The sequence below is a fragment of the Equus przewalskii genome, chromosome 19 (assembly GCF_037783145.1).
Source record: "Equus przewalskii isolate Varuska chromosome 19, EquPr2, whole genome shotgun sequence".
In the NCBI taxonomy this organism is placed as follows: Eukaryota; Metazoa; Chordata; class Mammalia; order Perissodactyla; family Equidae; genus Equus; species Equus przewalskii.
This window is the reverse complement of record NC_091849.1, coordinates 34,142,767-34,160,583: the sequence shown is the minus strand read 5'-3', so window position 1 is coordinate 34,160,583 and position 17,817 is coordinate 34,142,767. Positions and strand designations below refer to the sequence as shown.

The following is a 17,817-nucleotide window of genomic DNA, read 5'->3' as shown; positions in this document are numbered from 1 at the left end:
TTGGGACCAGATCATTTGGACTTCATGAAAGCGCAAGAGGAAGCAAATGAAAGGTTTAAGGTGGAGAGCTGGCAACAGTGCTTTTTCCTTTGGCAACATCACTCTGGCCATAGTGTGTAGAGTGAAATCTACAGGGAAGCAAGACAGAAAGCAACATGTTAGGAGGTTACAGTAGCAGCAGTGAGAATGAAGGAATGTATCGAATGAAGGAATGTATCAATTTGAAACATCTAGGAGAGACAGCATTGGTAGGACAAGTGTGGGACGTGAGACAGGTGTCCAGGAACACTCCTAGGTTCCAGTCTTGGGCATTTGCGTGGATGGTGGAGCCATTACTAAAACTGGAAACAACACAGGAGCAGATGGCTAGAGGTGGGGTAGAGCATTCAGACATGTTGAGCTTGAGCTGCCTATGAAGTATTCACATAGCTGGTTTAAACATGTCTCTTACAGTGGTAATCCAGGGTCCAAGCCCCTCTGATACCTTCCCCTTTCTTCATCAGTGTCTGATACACAGCAGGCACTTATTGTTGCAGGAAGGAAAGAAAGGAAGAAATCTAGGTGGGTCTGGGGGTCAGGAAAACGAGATACAACATTAAGGGTCATCAGTATTTAAATGGTTTAACTCAGCAGAGTGGATAAAAATCAGCCAGCAGTGTACAGAGAAGGAGGGTGCAAGAGCCCTGAAGAACTCCGGCATCTATGAGGAAGGCATAACAATGACATCTAAGCCTCGCTGAGCGCTGTATGCCTCATTTCCCTGTTACGTGAAAATGTTTTCCCTTCACGTATGTGATCCCTACCTGAGAACTGAACCCAGTGAAGGTGTGGGGAGTTGACTAACGTTCTCAATCGTAATAACAGCTAATGTTTACTGAGTTTACAGAGTGCAAGGCGCTGTCCTAAGCATTTTACATGTACTAATTCTCATAACTCCATGAGATGATTAAATGCTAATGAGGAACTCCAGAGACAGGGTGAAGATACAGGATGGAGGGGATAACTTAAAAAGCAAAGGCCCTGGGAAGGGGGCCAGCCTTGGACAGTAGGAGGGACACCTTTTTGACTATAAGGAGGAAAGGACAGAGGCAGAGAGGTACATGTTTAAGTTTGTTTAAACTCAAATCTTTCATCATGAAACTTATTTTCTGTATAATACCCAGTAACTTAAAAAAAGAAAACCTCTAACATGGTGTGTTTTTTTTAAAGATCTGCACCTGAGCTAACATCGCTTGCCAATCTTTTTTTTTCCCTCTTCTTTCTTCTTCTCCCCAAAGCCTCCCATACTTCGTGTATATTCTAGTTGTGACTGCCTCTGGTTGTGGCATGTGGGACGCTGCCTCAGCGTGGTCTGATGAGCGGTGCTGGGTCCGTGCCCAGGATCTGAACCAGCGAAACCCCGGGCCGCTGAAGCAGAGCGTGTGGACTTAACCACTTGGTCATGGGCTGGCCCCTGACACGATGTTTTTTTTTTTTTAAAGATTTTATTTTTCCTTTTTCTCCCCAAAGCCCCCCGGTACATAGTTGTATATTCTTCGTTGTGGGTCCTTCCAGTTGTGGCATGTGGGACGCTGCCTCAGCGTGGTTTGATGAGCAGTGCCATGTCCGCGCCCAGGATTCGAACCAACGAAACACTGGGCCGGCTGCAGCGGAGCGCGGGAACTTAACCACTCGACCACGGGGCCAGCCCCTGACACGATGTTTTAATAGGTATTATAGATGTAGTAATGAAGTGCTGTGGGGATTAAGGAGAGAGGAGAAGCAATTCTGCCTTAAGTTCAGCGGGCACAGATGGAAGTTGGGCAGGTTCAACGTTTCTTGAACACCTATTAAGTGCCAGGTATATCTGAGGCTTTAAGGATCCCAAGATGGGCAACACGTGGAGATTGTCTGGGGTGGGCCTCTGTTGCTGTGGGCTGGCCAGCACCCATTCCCCACTCTTCTGTCCCAGGACTTCAATTTCCCCTTGAGGATTCCATGTCTACTTTTTTGCCTTAATGGAACATATGACCAAGGTGCTCTGGCCAGAGGGCGGACTGAGGCTGAGTTCTCTCCCAGAAAATTTCATCTTGAGATGAGAGACACAAGAAATAAAAATGACTGGGTCATCATCCCAAAATATACGACCTGAAAAGATCCCTTAAGAGTTCCTGCTTCCTGGAGCCCTGAGCTGACCTGGGCCTTGTCCTTCCAAAGGCTGGTCCTTCAGCTCTTCCTTCCGTTCCAGGAGCCACCCCACATCCTTCTACAGAGTCTTGTTTTGATAAGGTTAGTCAGAGCCAGCTTCCATTGCTTGCAAACAAAGGATCCTGGCCAATGGATACAGCCACCTACAGAACGTGTGCCAAAGAATGGCAGGGGGGTAGGCTTTTAGTAGATCCAAGATTGGCAGTCCCCTCTGACCCCTTTCCCAATGTGTTCTCAGTCCCTACCATGGGGATGGTACCATGGCATGGCTCTTTAGAGAGGCTGACACATCCCAGCTAGAATCCACCTTCTCAACCATAAAGTCACACTTTTCAGCCCCTTCTGGGTGCCAGAACTAACAACTTTTGAGGAACATGCTTTGGGGAAGGCTATCACTCCTGGCCCTGTAGTTGTGACTTCAATGCATGTTTCCACATCAGTTCAGCCACCCACACCCACTGCCATACTCTGGCATGTGGAGTCCTTTGTGAAACTTCTGCTGACCTATAATAGGTCTTTGCTGGGCTTCCTTTGTGCCACTACAGTAGCTTGTCCTGCCCACTACCATGGACTTATCACACCACATCATCATTACTTGTCTAGCTTTGGTAGTAGCTGTGAAATCTTTGAGGGCAGAATGTAAGTGAGGGTCCAGTACAAGGCTTTGCATTAAATGTTTGTAGAACAGACCAAACGTTACACATAATACACGAAGCCAGGGAGTATTACAGGTAAAGGTCAGCGGAACCAATCCCTTTAAAAAAAAAGACAGAGAACCAGTTAAAGGTACCTATCACCTTCCCCCTCCAACACATACACACAAAAAGTGACAGTTGACTCTGAAAGATAAGGTAACACACCAGAGGTTACTCATTGGCAGGTCAGGGCCTAGAATCCGGCCCACTGAAGTCCCGGACAGTGTTCTCTGCATGGTGTGAAACTATCCCACTCTCCCCCCATCAACATGGCCCAGCTGCATACAGATCGCATCCAAGTCTTCGCAATTCTGTTCTCAGGTTGTCTCTCCCACATAAATTACTCCTCAGTCCACTGTCAGCTTGGGTTTCAGGACAAAGTTTATTTGAAGAAATTAAGTAACCTGTGACAAACTCCCCATCCCAATATCTACCCTTCTACCTCTCAACCAAGGGGCTGTCCTGTGTGGGTGGGGGGAGGGGGAGGGGGTGTTGTCCCACTGCACAGTTACTCTCCACCCTTCAGCACGCCCCATCTCAGCCCTGAGTCCCTGTGACCAAGGCCACTTTTTCAGAGCAGTGGTGTTGCCCTGAGAGCATTTCAGGTCAGTTGTCATCTCCTGAGTTCACTGGTCACATTCCAATCACTATGATCAACACGAGTGATGACTGGTGGTCAAAGGTAGACAAGAGGCACCGGCTGCCGAGGGCACACTCTCTACTCAGGAGGGCGCTCGGAATGACACGTGGAATGCTTGATTTGTTAACGTGCTCAACTACAACATAAAAAATACAGGTGCTGGGAAGGTACCTACTGTAAGAAAGCAAGTTATGATCTGAGGGATGTCTGGAAAGATATAACATAAGAAAGTACATAAAGAGAACTCTGTTCGCATCATCTCAGCAGTGATGAGGGGGCGGCAACCTTAGAGCTTGGTCTCTAAATTACTCAAACTCTGAGTCAAACGTATCTCGAGATGGAGACCAGCTCCTTGACCTCCTCGTGGACACTGAATCAAACACTGATGATCATGTCTTTTTCTTCTAACTCTTCTCTCATCAAATAAACTTCTAACCTGAAATCAGGTTTCCTGTATGAAAAGAAGGTCTATTATGGGCAAGTGATCAATTTACATATAGCCCATAAACCACTTTCCTGTAGGATTATTAGTAAAAACCTTGGGTGAGACGAGAAATCTGAATTTCCAGATCTGTGAGGTTGAGGCCCACACCCAAGAAAAAGAGGTCTACAACGTATCTATTCTCTTGGCCTGATTACAAGATCCAGCATGGAGGTGTGTGGGAGTGAGGGTAAGACTCCGTCAGCAACAGTGGCGCTCTCGGACTGGAAGTTAGTATTTGGCTTCCGCAGTCATTCGTAAGTCCAGTGAGCAGTGGCCCAGCCCTGGCCCTTGCACAGGTCCTGGTGGCGAAGGAAATAGGCATGGACTCGGAACTGACGGCCACAGTGGGGACAGGCATGCAGGGCTCCTGCATGGGTCTTCATATGCTCTGTCAGATGGTGCTTCAGCTTGAAGCGCTTGTTGCAGATGCCACAGCCAAAGGGTCGAAGGCTGAAGGTCAGCATGATGTGCCGGTCACGCTTCGGCTTCACTGCAAACCGCTTCCCACACAAGCAACCAAAGCGTTTCCCATCGGCAGGGGGTGCCCCTCCAAGCTTCACAGGCCCGTGCACAGCCTGCCCTGCTCCTCCAGGTCCCCCACTTCCTGACACGATTTCATTCCCGTGAAGATCCACTGGTTTCCCTGACGAGCCCGCTCCTCCAGACGCTGCCCCTGCTCCTGACGGCAGCAAGAACGCTAGCTCTCCATTCCCCTCTGAGTCCCCTCCAGCAAACACTTTGGTCTCCTCCTCTGCTGCTCCAGACTGAGTTCCACCTCCTGATTTCTCCTCCTTAGGCTCAAAGGGCTCCTGCTTAATGTAGAAGATTTTGAGAGGCCGTGCAGTCTGAGGGGCAGGAGGCTCAAGTGGTGCACTCTCCCCCTCTGGAAGCCTGCGGGGAGTAGAGGACACGGGCAGTGGCTGGGATCCATGAGGGCGAGGAAAATCCCCTGACGCTCTCTGAGATTGAGGAGTCTGAGAGGGTGCTGCTGACCCCTGGTCCTCCTCCTCCTCTTCCTCAATTTGAATCTGTAACACATCTTCCAGTTCACTCCCCTCCCCTCCAACAAGACTCTGTGTAGAAGTGGACGACTGCACCTCGGTCTGGAAAGAGGAAGAGCTTATGCACCAGCCTCCTGGAGAGGATGTGGTGGAAAGAAGCGTGTGGCAAGCGGTCGATCCAGGGGTTGAAAGTCCGCCACCTGAGGTTTCTAGGTCTCTAAGAATCTCTGAGCACTGATCTACTACTTGCCACATCTGGAGCCCACTGGCCACAAGGAGGTGAGCAGGGAGAGCATCCAGCGGCAGGCGGAGGCGCCCTGAATAAATGAGCTGGAGCAGCCCCTCGAAAGCATCCGCTTCAATGACGCTGGGCAGAGTGAGCCGTGGCGCGTCCCTCAGAAGCAGTTTGTCATGGAAGTAAGGAGAGGCCGCGGCCAACACGGCTTTGTGAGCCCTAAGTTCCCGGCCCTGCACCAGGAGGGACACGTCGCAGAACTTTCCCTCGAGCCTGTGGCGGTTCAGGGCTTCCAGCAGCAACGAGCTGTGCTGAGGGAACTCGATCTGGATCGTCCGTGGGGCTGGGCTGAAGTTCGGGGAGGGGGCTACGGGAGGCAAGGGCGTCGAGGTATCCATGGCCTCCTCGGAAAGAGAGCCTCCGGAGGATCGAGCACAGGAGACGAGGGGCCGGGGCAAGACTGAAGGCTGCGGAGGAAACAGATGGGGTCACAGAAGCTCCGGCTAAGAGGGACCAGGTCTCCTCGCACTCCACCCGCCTCCCCCACCCCCCGGCACGCGGAAACTGTTCGGCCAGCGGTGGTTTCTGCCGATCGGTCCCGCGCACTCCTCCACCGAGAAAACAAAAACTGCCCACAAGACACCAACCGGGGTTTCACTTCCAGGACCGCGGAGGACGAAGCGCTTCAGCCACGAGCCTGAGCTCGCCGGCCCTGACCGACCCAGCCCGCTGCCACGACCCCGCCAGTACTCACCCGGCAGACCCCGAACGCCTCCACAGCTGCCGCGCTGTCCTGGGCCGGAAGCCGCCGCCTCCTCGCCGGACGCCGACGCCGGGCGCGGTGGGCGGGGCCAGGGCCGCAGCCAATCGGAGGGCGGCGGCCTACAAGCCTCGTGTTGATTGGCTGCGCGGGTGAGGGGGCGGTGCTGGCAAGAGGCCGCGGGCCCCCGCGGCGCCGCGTGGGGTGGTCGTCCCTGCGGGAGTGGGGAGGGCGGCTCTGGAGAGCGCAGCCCGGACGGAGTCAGTGACGCGGGAGTCACCGCGGCGAGTAAACGTAGCTCCCGTCCCCCGGTAGGTGCCGAAAGAACGAGATTAAGTGGGCACCTGCTGTGTGGGCTAGGCGTTGTCCACAGCACCCTGTGTCCTCCCCCCGCCCCGCGAGGTAGGTGTTGCCATCTCGTTTCCTCGGGGGACACCGAGTCTGGCGAGTGGTCGGCCTGCGACTGGAACCAGGTTCTTTCCTCCATTCCGCACGGGAGCATTTTAACCAGCAATTAAACCAACCCTATTTCTAGGTAATTTCTTTTGTTGTTAAGATACATATAAATATACTTGGAATCTTTTATCAGATGCTGGTGCTTGCTTCTTGACTCTTTTCTCCCTCGGGTTAAGTGGAGCAGTGGTGAGGGAAGAGCTAGACTGGGTACGTTTGGCCACTGCAAAACCCCTGGTCAAAAACGGAGTGAATCTCCTGACTGGGTCGGGGAGAGAGATTCTAGGGGGAGACTATGGCATCACGCAGGGATATAGTTTCTCCCAGGCTGTCAGCCTCCTCTCAAAAGGCAGATCCTATCACCCTGCTGGTCTCCCTGGAGATCCCAGCCTAGGAAAGTCAGCACAGCGATAAAAGAACAATCTCCGTTTATTAAACATGATTTTTCTGTTTCACCACACACTCCAGAAAAAAAGGAAATGGGGCTGGGAGTGGAGAAAAAGGGACAGTGAGGGGGGATAGAGAAGGCTGGGAGTGGGGTGGGGTGGGGAGGGAGAACGAGAAAACAAAATAAAACAGGTAGGAAGAGCATCTCCCTACCCTTAGGGGGGTGGGAGAGAGGGAAGCGTGGAGGGGAGGGGGCCAGGAAGCTCTGTACAGAGGGGTTGCCCCCAGCCCCCACACACACACCCCGGATATGTACAGTACAAATCCCAGATAATTACAACAGCCAAAGAAGAGAGGAGGGAGGGGGTTCAGGGGTAGGGTCTGGGGTTGGGAAAGCAAGGAAAGGGCACAGGGATAAAATATCACATATTTACAACTTTTATATAAGTATAAACTTGGCCCCGGCTGGGTGTATGTGTGTAGGGGAATGGGACTGAAGGGGAACTGTCCATACAAAAGAAAGAAGGGTGGAGTCTGGGAACAGAGTCTCAATACCAAACGCAAGAAGGGATGAGGGGGCAAGGCTGGGTAGGGGACAGCAGTCAGGGAAGAGGGGGTGCCAAGGAGGGGCTTCACCCCTCCCATGACCTACCCACCCCAAACCCCATCCATCCTACCTCCCCTATCCCGCCAGAGAGCTATATACAGAGAAACACCGAAAAATTGTGGAGCTGGCGGGAGGGAAGGAGGGAGGTGGAGGGAGATTGGGGAGGGGGGGAGGATGAGAGGGAAGCCCAGCCCTGTCCTGCCTCCCCCCAGGGGGACAGAGTCATGGAAGGGGGCCCCCAACACCCCCCCCTCCAACACAGGTCCCCCCACCCTGGGGGAGAGAGACATGGCTTTTCCTAGAGTAAGTTCCCCCCTCCCCCTGGGAGTAGAGACCAAGAAGAGAGAGGGGAGGGGCAGGGGGGACTGTATGTGTTAGGGTAGGGCAGATCAACTAGTCTGTCCTCCCCAACATACACACCCTCCTAAACCCTAACCCTTCACCCTAACCTCAATTCCACCCCACCCAACACACTGGGGGAGGGGGGGGCATAAGCCCCCTCACCCCGCTCTGGGACCAGCCAAGAGCAGATCAGGTGTGGGAGGAAGGGGAGACAACTCCCATTCCCCCCTTGCCGCCCCCTCCCTGCCCCGGTGGCCCCTCCACCCCATCTGGGTTCTGGGTGGGGAGGGAGTAAATTTAAGAGTGGTAGGAGGAGAAGGAGTTTGTGCGTGCTGAGCCCCCCCAGACGCTCCTGAGAAATCAAGGGGTAATAGGGCCCCCTCACCCGGGGTCCCCTCCCCATAACAAGGGGGACAGGGGAGGCCAAAATGGGGCGGTGGAGGGGAGTTAGATTGTCAGCTCTGGTTACTGCTAAAAAATCACCCTGAAGTTGAAAGTTTGGAGGTGCCGCACCCCCAGGGTGGGGGCGAGGGTCTGTCCCCCAGTGCTCAGGGGAACGATGAGGCAGAGGATGGGGATAGCACCCCGGAGTGAAGGGGTCTGTGTGGGGTAGGTGGTGTCCTGGGGCAAGGGTCCCTGGGGGTCACAGGGGGCAGCACCCCAACAGGAAGGAAAAGGGGGCAGCTAAGGGTCCCCACTCTCCCTCCTGGAAATGGTGCGGTGGGGGTGGGGGATTGGTGCCCCCCAAGGAGGCATTTAGGGAGGCAATCCCGCTGTCCCTCGGCGACGTCCAGTCCTGGTGGTTGGTGCTGTTCCAGGGTGGGGTGCATGGGGAGGGGAAGAAGGTCTGTGATGCTGGGTGGGCTAGTGGTCTGCGGTGTTTCGGAACTCGCCGTTCTCGGTGATCTGCAGCCGGGGTGGGGGGGGCGGGGCTGGGGGGGCCAGGCCGTTCCAAGGTGGGGCCAGCGTCACACGCGGGTTTGTTGGACCCAAGGGGGGAAGCTGCCTCTCCTGCAAGACACCAAAGAGGAGAGCGCGGACTTATTGAGACGCTTCGCGGGGGCCTGGGTGCCAGTCCCCTAGTAGTGGCCTCCCCCATAACCAGCCCCCTCCATAAACCATGTCCACCCACTTCCCCGGAAGCACCCTTCCCCCATCCTCCTCTTGTATCTCTCACCTGCAGTAGAAGTTACATCTTCTGGGATCAGAGAGAGGAGAATCTCACCCCAGACTCCTAACAGGGGCCTTCCTTCAACCCAGGGAGTCACTCACACCAGGAAACCAGTTCAAAAGAAGCAAGTTCCCACCTCACCCCCAACCTCACCCTTGTTATTTTGCCCTGCCCAGCCCACCCTCCTCTTGGAACCCCTCTCAGCCCACCTCCAATCCAAGGTAGGAGCTTTGTGTTGAGGGAACAAGGGGAGGCAGTACAGCAAAACCTCATTAATCCAAACCCCCGTGGATTTGGAAATTTTTCATAATTTGAACAAAAACTGGGCTTGAGTTTTCCTTTATCTATGAAGAAAGGGTGTGCTAAGCAAATTAATAGTGGAAATGTGCCTGTGGGAGGGAATAGTTAAGCTGTACTAGAAAACAGACTTTTCAATCCTATCTGTTCATTAACGCATGCTCCCTGAGGGCCTGGAGTGGAAAAGCCTTGTTCATCGAGTTCTACTTACTGTATATATTTTGAAGACATGCATTTCATTAAATAGACACTGTCATTCACTTTTGTCACTTATTCAGAGTGGCCATCTTCTCAAATATAACATTCCAAATTAGAGAGGTTTAACTGTACTGGGGGGGGAAAGGAAGGGGATTCAGGGAGGTGATGTGGGAAGGTACAAATACTGTGGGAGGGCTGCCTCATGCTAACAGCAGAGGCAGAAACGACCAGGAGCTTCTGCAGAGACACAGCATGCCCCAATCTCTGCATCCCCAGGAAGCAGAAACGCTTCATTCCTTTCCACCCCCACATTCCTTTCAGTCCCTCTCCCTGGGCTCCCACTTAGAGAGCCAGGGGTACCAGACCCTACTCCCACCCCTGGGCCTATTCTGTCACCCCCTACCGCTCCTGGACCAACTCCTGGCTCCTGCCCTCAGCTCTGGCTTCTGTTCCTCTGCTGGGAGAGGAGAAGAAAGCCATCTGTACTACACTTCTGGTCGCTCACTTGGCTTTTTAAAATAGAGGTACCAAATTAATTTTTAAATTAATGGCTGAGTTGCAGAGGGACCAGTACCTAAAAGTGGTTTAGAAAAAGTGTCCAAATTTATTTCCTGGGCCACAGGGCATTTAGGCCTGGGCAACCTAGTTATGTGTGACCATAGCTCTAAAGGAAACAAACATGTTCCAAGTAGAGGCTCCCAAACCAGCTCTCCCTTCCCAACCACAGAGCCCACCTCTCAGAAGGTCACCAAAACCCCGGTCTTAAGCAGAGCTGCCCTCTTAGCTTGCTGAGCATATCCCACACTCCACAAGTCAGCAAAAGAGGAAACTGCGTGTGGTGGGGGATCCTGAGTGTGGCAGGAGGGCAGGGACAGGAAACCTCAGATTCCCTTCCCTCTGCTTGTCTGCTGGTGACAGCACATAGGCATGCCCCCTACACCCCCATGGACCCAAATTTAGAAAGTAGATAAATTAGGGTGCCATTATTCATTTTACAAAAGAAGTCACTGCAGGAGTCCTTTAAATGGTGAGGTCCCCTGGTGCCTTTTAGCATCTGCTTACAGATCACTAACTACTTTGACAGAGAGGCTGGCCAGGCAGAGTTAAAATTACAGTGTGAGGAGCCACTGCCCACTGCAGATCAATCCCACAGAAAATAAAGCAACTCAGAAATGATGTCGGTGGCTGACAGGTTCCCATTTACTGGCTTTTTAGGTAGGATTATGTGTCCGGCAAGGCCACTGGGTGGTGGGAGAGGGGGAGTGAGTGGCATTCACAACCCCAGGATGTGAGCTCTGACAAGAAGAAAGATTTATTTAACATGCGGTCCCTGGCATCTCTGCCTGGGAATCAACATGGCTCCTGAGCCCATGATGTTACTTAGGAAGACGCCTCACCCCACTGCCAACTCCCACGCCACATGGGCCAGTCCACGTCCTAACATCTGTCAAGGCTCCTTTCTTGCTCCTTGCTTTACTCACCCTGCCTACTGTCCCAACATCTGAACAGCATTCCTTCCAGGGCCCTGCAAAGTCTCCATGAGTTACCTACCCACTCTTAGTTCTCACCCAGTGGGGCCGACTAGGAGCCCCTGATGCCTTCTACCTCATAGATGTAAGGGAGGAGGAAGAGAAACAGGTGGGGGTGGAAGGAGGAGGGGCAGAGAACCAAGGTTAGGGAAGGAAGGGAACCCCCAACCTACCTGCTGCAGTCAGTACAGCCCCTCTAGCCAGGGTCCCCCAACCCATCATCACCGCCACCCCTTTAACAAACCCCACCCCCAACATCCCAACCCCCAAGGACGCTCTGGTGAAATGGGGGGTGACAGACATACACTGGAGAGGTAGAGGAGGAGGACTGAGTCAGGAGGAGGCTGGGGAGGGCGTGTAGGAAGGGAGTGTGATCTGGGGATGCGCTGGGGCTGGGCCTGTCTAGGGGTGAGTGCTTGGCGCTGGAAAGGTATCACTAAGAGTGCGGGGAGGCAGCGGGAAGGGCTCTCTTGGGGCAGTGCCTTGGGAGGTGGGTCTGTGCGGGAGGTGTCAGGATGGTAGGGTCTGTGGAGGATGTCGGGTGTGGAGGGCAGCAGTGAGGGGGGAGAGGCTCTGGAGAGTCGGAGGGGAGTGGGCTTCATGACCAACCTGCAGTGGTCCGGAGTCACCTCCCCCTGTGTCCTCCGCCCGTGGTCAAAGCGGAACCAGGAGAATTACCTGATGAGGAGCTGCAGGGGGAGAGAGTGGGGTCATGGGGTCAGGAGCCTTGGTGGTGGTGGTGGGGAAGCCTGGCGGTCAGAGCAGAGGAAGGAGGAGCATGGGAGGGAAAGTGAGCAGAATTTGGAGACAGCAAGGGGTAAGGGCACAGGAGGGAGGTCCTGAAAGCTGGCTGGTGAGAAGAGAAGGAGGGCAGCAGAGAGCTGGAAAGCCAGTCAGGTGTGAGGACCAGAGGGAGAGAGACCAAAGGAGGCTAGACTTAAACACTGAGGGAAAGGAGAGCCTGCGGGGGAGGCCTTCAAGATCTGAAGAGTCAGGAACAGGAAGCTCTGCGGGAGCTGCCAAGGAGTCAGGAAAACTGGGGAGCCAAGAGAACAGAGGTGATGGGGACCCCAACTCCCCAGGGCACCGTCCAGAGCCTGGGGAAACTAGAACTCATACTGCCCTGTGCTCTGTTCTAGCAAAGTGCAGCCTCCAGCCCTCCCAGCCCAAGAAGAGCTCAGAGGAAGCTGAACTCCGACTTGAACAGGAGCAGGCACAGAAGGGGCAGGGGACCCGGGAACTGGATAGGGTCTAGGGGCAGAGAGACTGAGGTTCTGGAAGAGATCCTGAGACGCAGACAGGAGTGGGAAAGACAGGGTGGGAAGGCACGGGGGTGGGGCTGACGCTGCCAGGAGTGACAAAGGCACAGACGATGGGATGAAGATGGGGTCACTGAGGGGCTGCCAGGAGCAGCCAGTGGACAAACGGAAGACAGTGGGAGAGACGGATGGCGATGGGGCTGGGCTGGCTGGTGCAGTGAGTGCACGAAGGACAGTGGGATGGATGGGGATGGGACACGGAGAAGATAAATGACATTGTAATTTCCACCTGAGCGTCGAGCAGCCTCTTCTTGGGTTCAGGCAGCGGCTCAGCCATGGCGGGGTGGTCCCGGCGCAGCTCCTCCTCCACCAGCATCAGCCTGAAGGGACGGGCTTCAGTGGGGTTAGTGGCGGGCACGGGCTCGGAACCTGCCCATGTAACTTCTGATCTCAGGGAACCCCTGCACCTCTCTGGAAAAGCCTCAGGCATCCTTCTCCCCTCTCCCTCAGTCCCTCTCCACCCAAAAGACTCCATTACTCACCTTCTTCTCAGGGTCCCTCACATCTCCCTGCTAAGGACAGCTTTCTGGGCCTCAGAGCGCTCTACCACCCAGACCCCCCCGGCCCTCCACCCTCCATTCAGGCCAGTGCCCCCCCACAGACCTTCTGTGGCTGAAGACCTGACACCTCGCCCAAGAGGGATCTCTGCAATCACTATTATTCCCAGCGTCTCCCTGCCTTTGATAGAGATTCTCAAGGTGATTTCTCATAAAGGATATGAAGGAGAGCAGTCGTTTTCAAAAAAAGTTTCAAGTCAAGCCTTTTTCTTCTAATTAATTGTACTCAAAAATACTTTTAGACTGGATCGAAATGGAGCTGGCTCTGGTTGGAGTGGGGCCCGGGGTCCTGCCCAGTCCTCAAGATAACTGACCCCCTTGCTTGGCAGAGCAATTGAAAGCGTGCACAGGCTTTATGAAACAGGGGTTACTTATTTTCTAACGGAACACCTTTCCAAGGCTGGAGAGGGAGGGTCTGGCCAGGATGGGGATGGTCAGGAGCTCCTCTGGCTAGGCACCCCTGCCTAGGTTTGGGGGAACATCCCAGGCTGGGTTGAGAATAACCAGTGAGTAGTCCCAGCCTAGGCTGGGTGCAGACACACAGTGATGGCTGGACAGTAACAGGCACATTTTCCAAGGGCTTCAGAAGTTAGTCTATCAGGAGCGAGGTCAGAGTTGGTAAATGGACATTTAGTGCACTAAGCAAGAGGTTTCTCCCTTCTGGTGGTGGGTAAGCGGTGGCACCCGTGGGAGTAGGATGGTGGGTTTTCCTCACGGCGTCCTGAGTTGGGGGCTGGCAGCTGGAGGGGGAGCTCCCTGGGTCTCCTCAGCCTCAGGTTCTCCCTTGCTACCCCTCCCCGGGCCGCTCCTCACCTGCCAATGATGCTCTTGATCTGCGAGTCCTTCTCCACCTGCTGCTGCCTCAGCCTCTTCTCGCTCTGCTCTAGCCGGGCCTGATACTGCATCAGGATTTTACTGGTCTGTTCTTCCTGGGACAGCAGCCTCCGCTCATACTCTTCCAGCTTCCGGTTAGACATGTGCAGCCGCTCCTTCAGTGAGTGGATCTCCTCCTCGTACTCCTTCACCTGCCCGCCGGGCACACGACCCCGCACTGTGAGGGGCGCCTTGCCCTGAGCCCACCACCCAGCCTCCCTCCCTGCCTGCCAGGCACAGCCACTGCCTTGCGCGGGATATCCCAGCTGCCTTCTCCAGCCTGTCCCCTGCCTGTTGATCATACACACGCTCGCTTTTGAGAAGGCCCTTCCATGGAGCTGAGGCTCCCTCAAGATGGAGCGAGGTGATAGACCCCTACACCCCGAGAGGTATATACATGTCCTCACCTGTGTGTCTGGACACATGAGGACCCACACGGGAACCTAGGGAGACTCACGGACACACCTTGAGTGACTGTACCCCAAAATTAAAGCTAAGGTGATTCCTCAGCCCCAACCCAGGCCCCAGAGCACACTGGGGAGACCAGGAGGAAAAGACGTTGGCTAGGGAGAGGAAAGGCTCTGTCCTGGGGACACGGCATCTGGGCTTCAAGTGAGTCCAGGCTGAGAATCCAGCACTGCCCCTCTGTGGATAACGACCCTGAATACGGGGGCTGGGAGGGCTCAGAAGACTCATTTTATCTGCCCTGTTAGCTCTAGAGTTGAGAGCTGTGCCAACCAATCCAACACAGTAGCCATTAGCTACTTAAATATGGCTACTTAAAATTTAAATAAAACTGGGGCCGACCTGGTGGCATAGTGGTTAAGTTCACATGCTCCGCTTTGGCTGCCAGGGGTTCACCAGTTTGGATCCTGGACACAGACCTACACACTGCTCATCAAGTCATGCTATGGCAGCATCTCACATAGAAGAACTAGAAGGACTTACAGCTAGGATATACAGCTATATACTGGGGCTTTGAGGAGAAAAAAAAAAGGAAGATTGACAACAGATGTTAGCTCAGAGCCAATCTTCCTCACCAAAATAAATAAATAAAACTAAAAATTCAGTTAATTGTACCAGCCACATGTGGCCAGTGGCTACCGTACTGGTCAGTGCAGATTAGAGAACATTGCCATCACTGCAGAAAGTTCTACTGGACAGTACTAGTCTACAGCCTTCCTCAACAAGGACTCCTCATCTGAAGCACAGAACAGAATAAATGATCTGAGAGGCCTTTCTCATTCTCCAAAGAGGGTACATACATAACCAACCCCATTCTAGACATAAAGGATGTTAATTCATTACCTACGATGGCTCCGTTGGAGCATCAAGGCTTAATTCTCATGGAATTTGCTGGACCAAACCCATCTAATCAGTCCCCAAATTTTCCTATGCTCAAAGACCACTTCCCCCAGGAAACCTCTCTGCTCCCCCAAACTGGAGTCATTACATTCTTCACATATAACCTAATCTTGCCGCCACCCTCTTCTTCAGGGTCCTGGGAGCAACGGCTTCCCTAAGGAACTTTCTGCTAAGTTATCTGTGTGTGCCCCAGCACTCTTGCTGTTTTTTGCTCTGGTCCACCACCAGCTGAGAGTCTGGATGGTCTTTCCACACCTGGGTCAATACATACCACATCCCAACACCGACCCTCTGTCACCAATGCCCATGGGACAGTGACTGGGTAAGCATAATGCAACCCCTCTGCCCCTGCCCAATTTATCAGCTCACACTGCTGGTAAAATAACTTTCCTTTCCCGAGCAGTCCTGAGAGCCAGGGCTTCCGTTCTCCCTGGGGAAGAACATGGAGGTAAACCTGAGATAGAACATGTTTTCCCCACATGGTCTACGATGTGTACAACCCACAAAATAGAGTTGAAATTGGCTTTTCAACAGACTGATTATATCTGGTCTCCCCTAATAGACTGAAGGCTTCTCAAGAGAGGGGAGCAGGTCTTTGTCTTTTCTTTCCATCATAACTACCTGACCCTGGATGCCTCCCTTGGCAATGACTAGAGGCCTCCCCAGTGGGGAAAGGGCAAGGTGGGCATGGGGCTGGTGGGGCCAGCGTACCCTGTCCAGCCGGCTCTCATCCATCGACTTTGAGTACTCCTTCAGCTTGTACTCTTCCCGCTCAATGTGGGCACTCTCGATGTCAGCTGACAGGTGAGGCATATTGGAGACCCAGGCCACCGTCCGCTCGGAGGCTGGCATCGTGGGGTTCAGCGTGGATGGCGTCTGAGAGTGCTGGGATGAGGCAAGGTGGGGGCAGAGAGAGGGAAGGTGGGAGAAGGCAGGGTGCACTGAGAGGGAGAGCACTGCCAGAAGAGCTGACAGTCCCCACCCTGTTCCCCTGCTCTGGCACTGGTCACCTCGGGAATGCTATGTGCGTTATTTATCATGTCTCCCCTCTGAACGTGAGCTCCGTGAGGGCAGGGATTTGTGTCTGTTGTTCACTGCCGAATCCACAGTGCCAGACAGCACATGGCACAGAGCGGGCACTCTATACACATTTGTTTAATGAATGAAAGGAGGTGAGAAAACTGTGAGGAACTTCACACCACAGACTATTCTACCCCCACTTCTCCAACCCATTTCCTTCCCTCCCTGCTCTTCACCCATCCGGCCTTCCTCCCACCCTCACCTACCTGCTTGGTGATGGAGGGCTTGAGCCCCCCACCCCCTCCGCCACCGCTGCCCCCGCTGCCCCCAATGCTGCCCTCCTTGCTGAGGCTCTGTTGCCGTGGACGGGCAGGGCCGTAACTCGGCTCCGGTGACTGCAATAGATTCCCGCTGGATGGCCGGGGTTTCTGGGCAGCGCTGACTGTCAACTGCTGAGACTTGCCCCTCTGCAACGGAGGCGGCTGGCCCCCGCCACCCCCACCACTGCCCCCACCACCACTCCCACCTCCAGGCCCTGAGGGGGCGGGCCTCTGGGGACCAATGGTGATCTGGGGAGGGGACAGCATGTGCTGCAGGTTGTCCTGGAGTGAGAGCTGCCGACGGGTGAAGTCAGTGCCAGAGGGTCCAAACTCATCACTGTAGCTGTGGCTGTGAAGGATGGAAGCAGCGGGGGGCTTGGGGACCCCTGAGGAGAGGTCCTCACTCTTGCTATAGCCATGGAATGGGGCGAAGGTGTCTCCTGGGGGCTCTCCACCTCGGTGGTGGTGGTGGTGGTGATGGTGGTGATGGGAGGAAGGTGGGCCGTGGCCAGCACCCGCTCCGTGGCCTCCTGGGGGGCCTGGCCCATCAGCAGCCATATGGAAGAGAGGGTTCTGGAAGGAGAGGGGGATGCGCAGTTGCTGGGCAGGGACACCGTCCGTGGTGACGCCCATCTGGCTGAGGCGCATGCCAGCCGCAGTGATGGACGAGCCACTCCCCTGGGAGAGGCGCCCAGCAGGTGCAGGCCGCAGCCCCAGGGCCGCTGTCAGGGAGGCCTGGCTCGAGTGCAGCAGGTCCCCAACAGCCGCCAGATTGGACACACTGCTGCTGTTGAGGCGGCCGCCAGGCCCATCGCCCTGCAGATCCAGCATGGAGACACTCTTGTTGACACTCAGCATCTTCTGCTCTGGCTCTGTGATGTCCGAGCTGCTCGTGCAGTATGCTGGCGAGGAGCGGGCCAGAGGCGGACGGCTGACATAGAACAGGTCTTTCCCCCCACCAGGAGGCGGTGGGGGTGGCTTTTCCTTGGTTGGGGAGGGGAGGCGAGCCATGTCCATAGAGCTGTGGGAAGGGAAGGGGGCACACAAGCAGGAGGTAAGACCAAGGCTGCTGGTGATGCAGCCTGCTGTGGTCTGGCACAGGCCTCAGGGTGCAAAGTGGGACCTGCAGGGAAGGGCTGAGAGCTGGCGGCAGCAGCTCTGGAGAGGGCAGGCAGGGAGGATGGGAGGGGACATGTGGGCAGAAGGCAAGGACAAGGCCCCGCCAGGAAGGGAGGGAGGCCTAGAGGAGGGGAGATGTGGGCAGCAGGAGCGGGGATGAGGGGCAGGTCTGGGCAGATATGGAGGAGATGAGGGTGCATGGAGGAGAAGAGGAGAGTTCGAGGAAGGTGAAGGCCATTGGAGTGGGAGAGGGGGAGC

The 17,817-nt window shown here is 54.7% G+C and overlaps 2 protein-coding genes across 24 annotated transcripts in view; both read right to left on the bottom strand.

Annotated features, from left to right (window-relative positions):
* Positions 1 to 3,245: 3,245 nt before the first annotated feature.
* On the bottom strand, positions 3,246 to 8,020 carry ZBTB9 (zinc finger and BTB domain containing 9). The gene is made up of 2 exons (XM_070584414.1): positions 5,997 to 8,020; positions 3,246 to 5,709 (listed from the first exon to the last, which is right to left on the bottom strand). The coding sequence occupies exon 2, from the start codon at positions 5,638 to 5,640 to the stop codon at positions 4,255 to 4,257; it is 1,386 nt and encodes a 461-aa protein (XP_070440515.1). The 5' UTR covers positions 5,641 to 5,709; positions 5,997 to 8,020; the 3' UTR covers positions 3,246 to 4,254.
* The window catches only part of SYNGAP1 (synaptic Ras GTPase activating protein 1), a 33,635-nt gene continuing 22,684 nt past the window's right edge, over positions 6,867 to 17,817 (bottom strand). For 8 of the 23 annotated variants that reach the window (XM_070584394.1, XM_070584392.1, XM_070584395.1 and 5 more), the window contains 5 exons: positions 16,387 to 17,461; positions 15,812 to 15,985; positions 13,676 to 13,887; positions 12,535 to 12,625; positions 6,867 to 8,802 (listed from right to left, as the gene is read on the bottom strand). In XM_070584394.1, coding sequence (XP_070440495.1) covers positions 8,656 to 8,802; positions 12,535 to 12,625; positions 13,676 to 13,887; positions 15,812 to 15,985; positions 16,387 to 17,461 — 1,699 coding nt within the window. In that variant the 3' untranslated portion in view covers positions 6,867 to 8,655. Of the gene's footprint in view, positions 8,803 to 9,470; positions 9,589 to 11,595; positions 11,676 to 12,534; positions 12,639 to 13,675; positions 13,888 to 15,811; positions 15,986 to 16,386; positions 17,462 to 17,817 lie in introns of all 23 variants that reach the window. The other 15 variants (XM_070584399.1, XM_070584401.1, XM_070584408.1 and 12 more) reach the window with 9 other exon arrangements.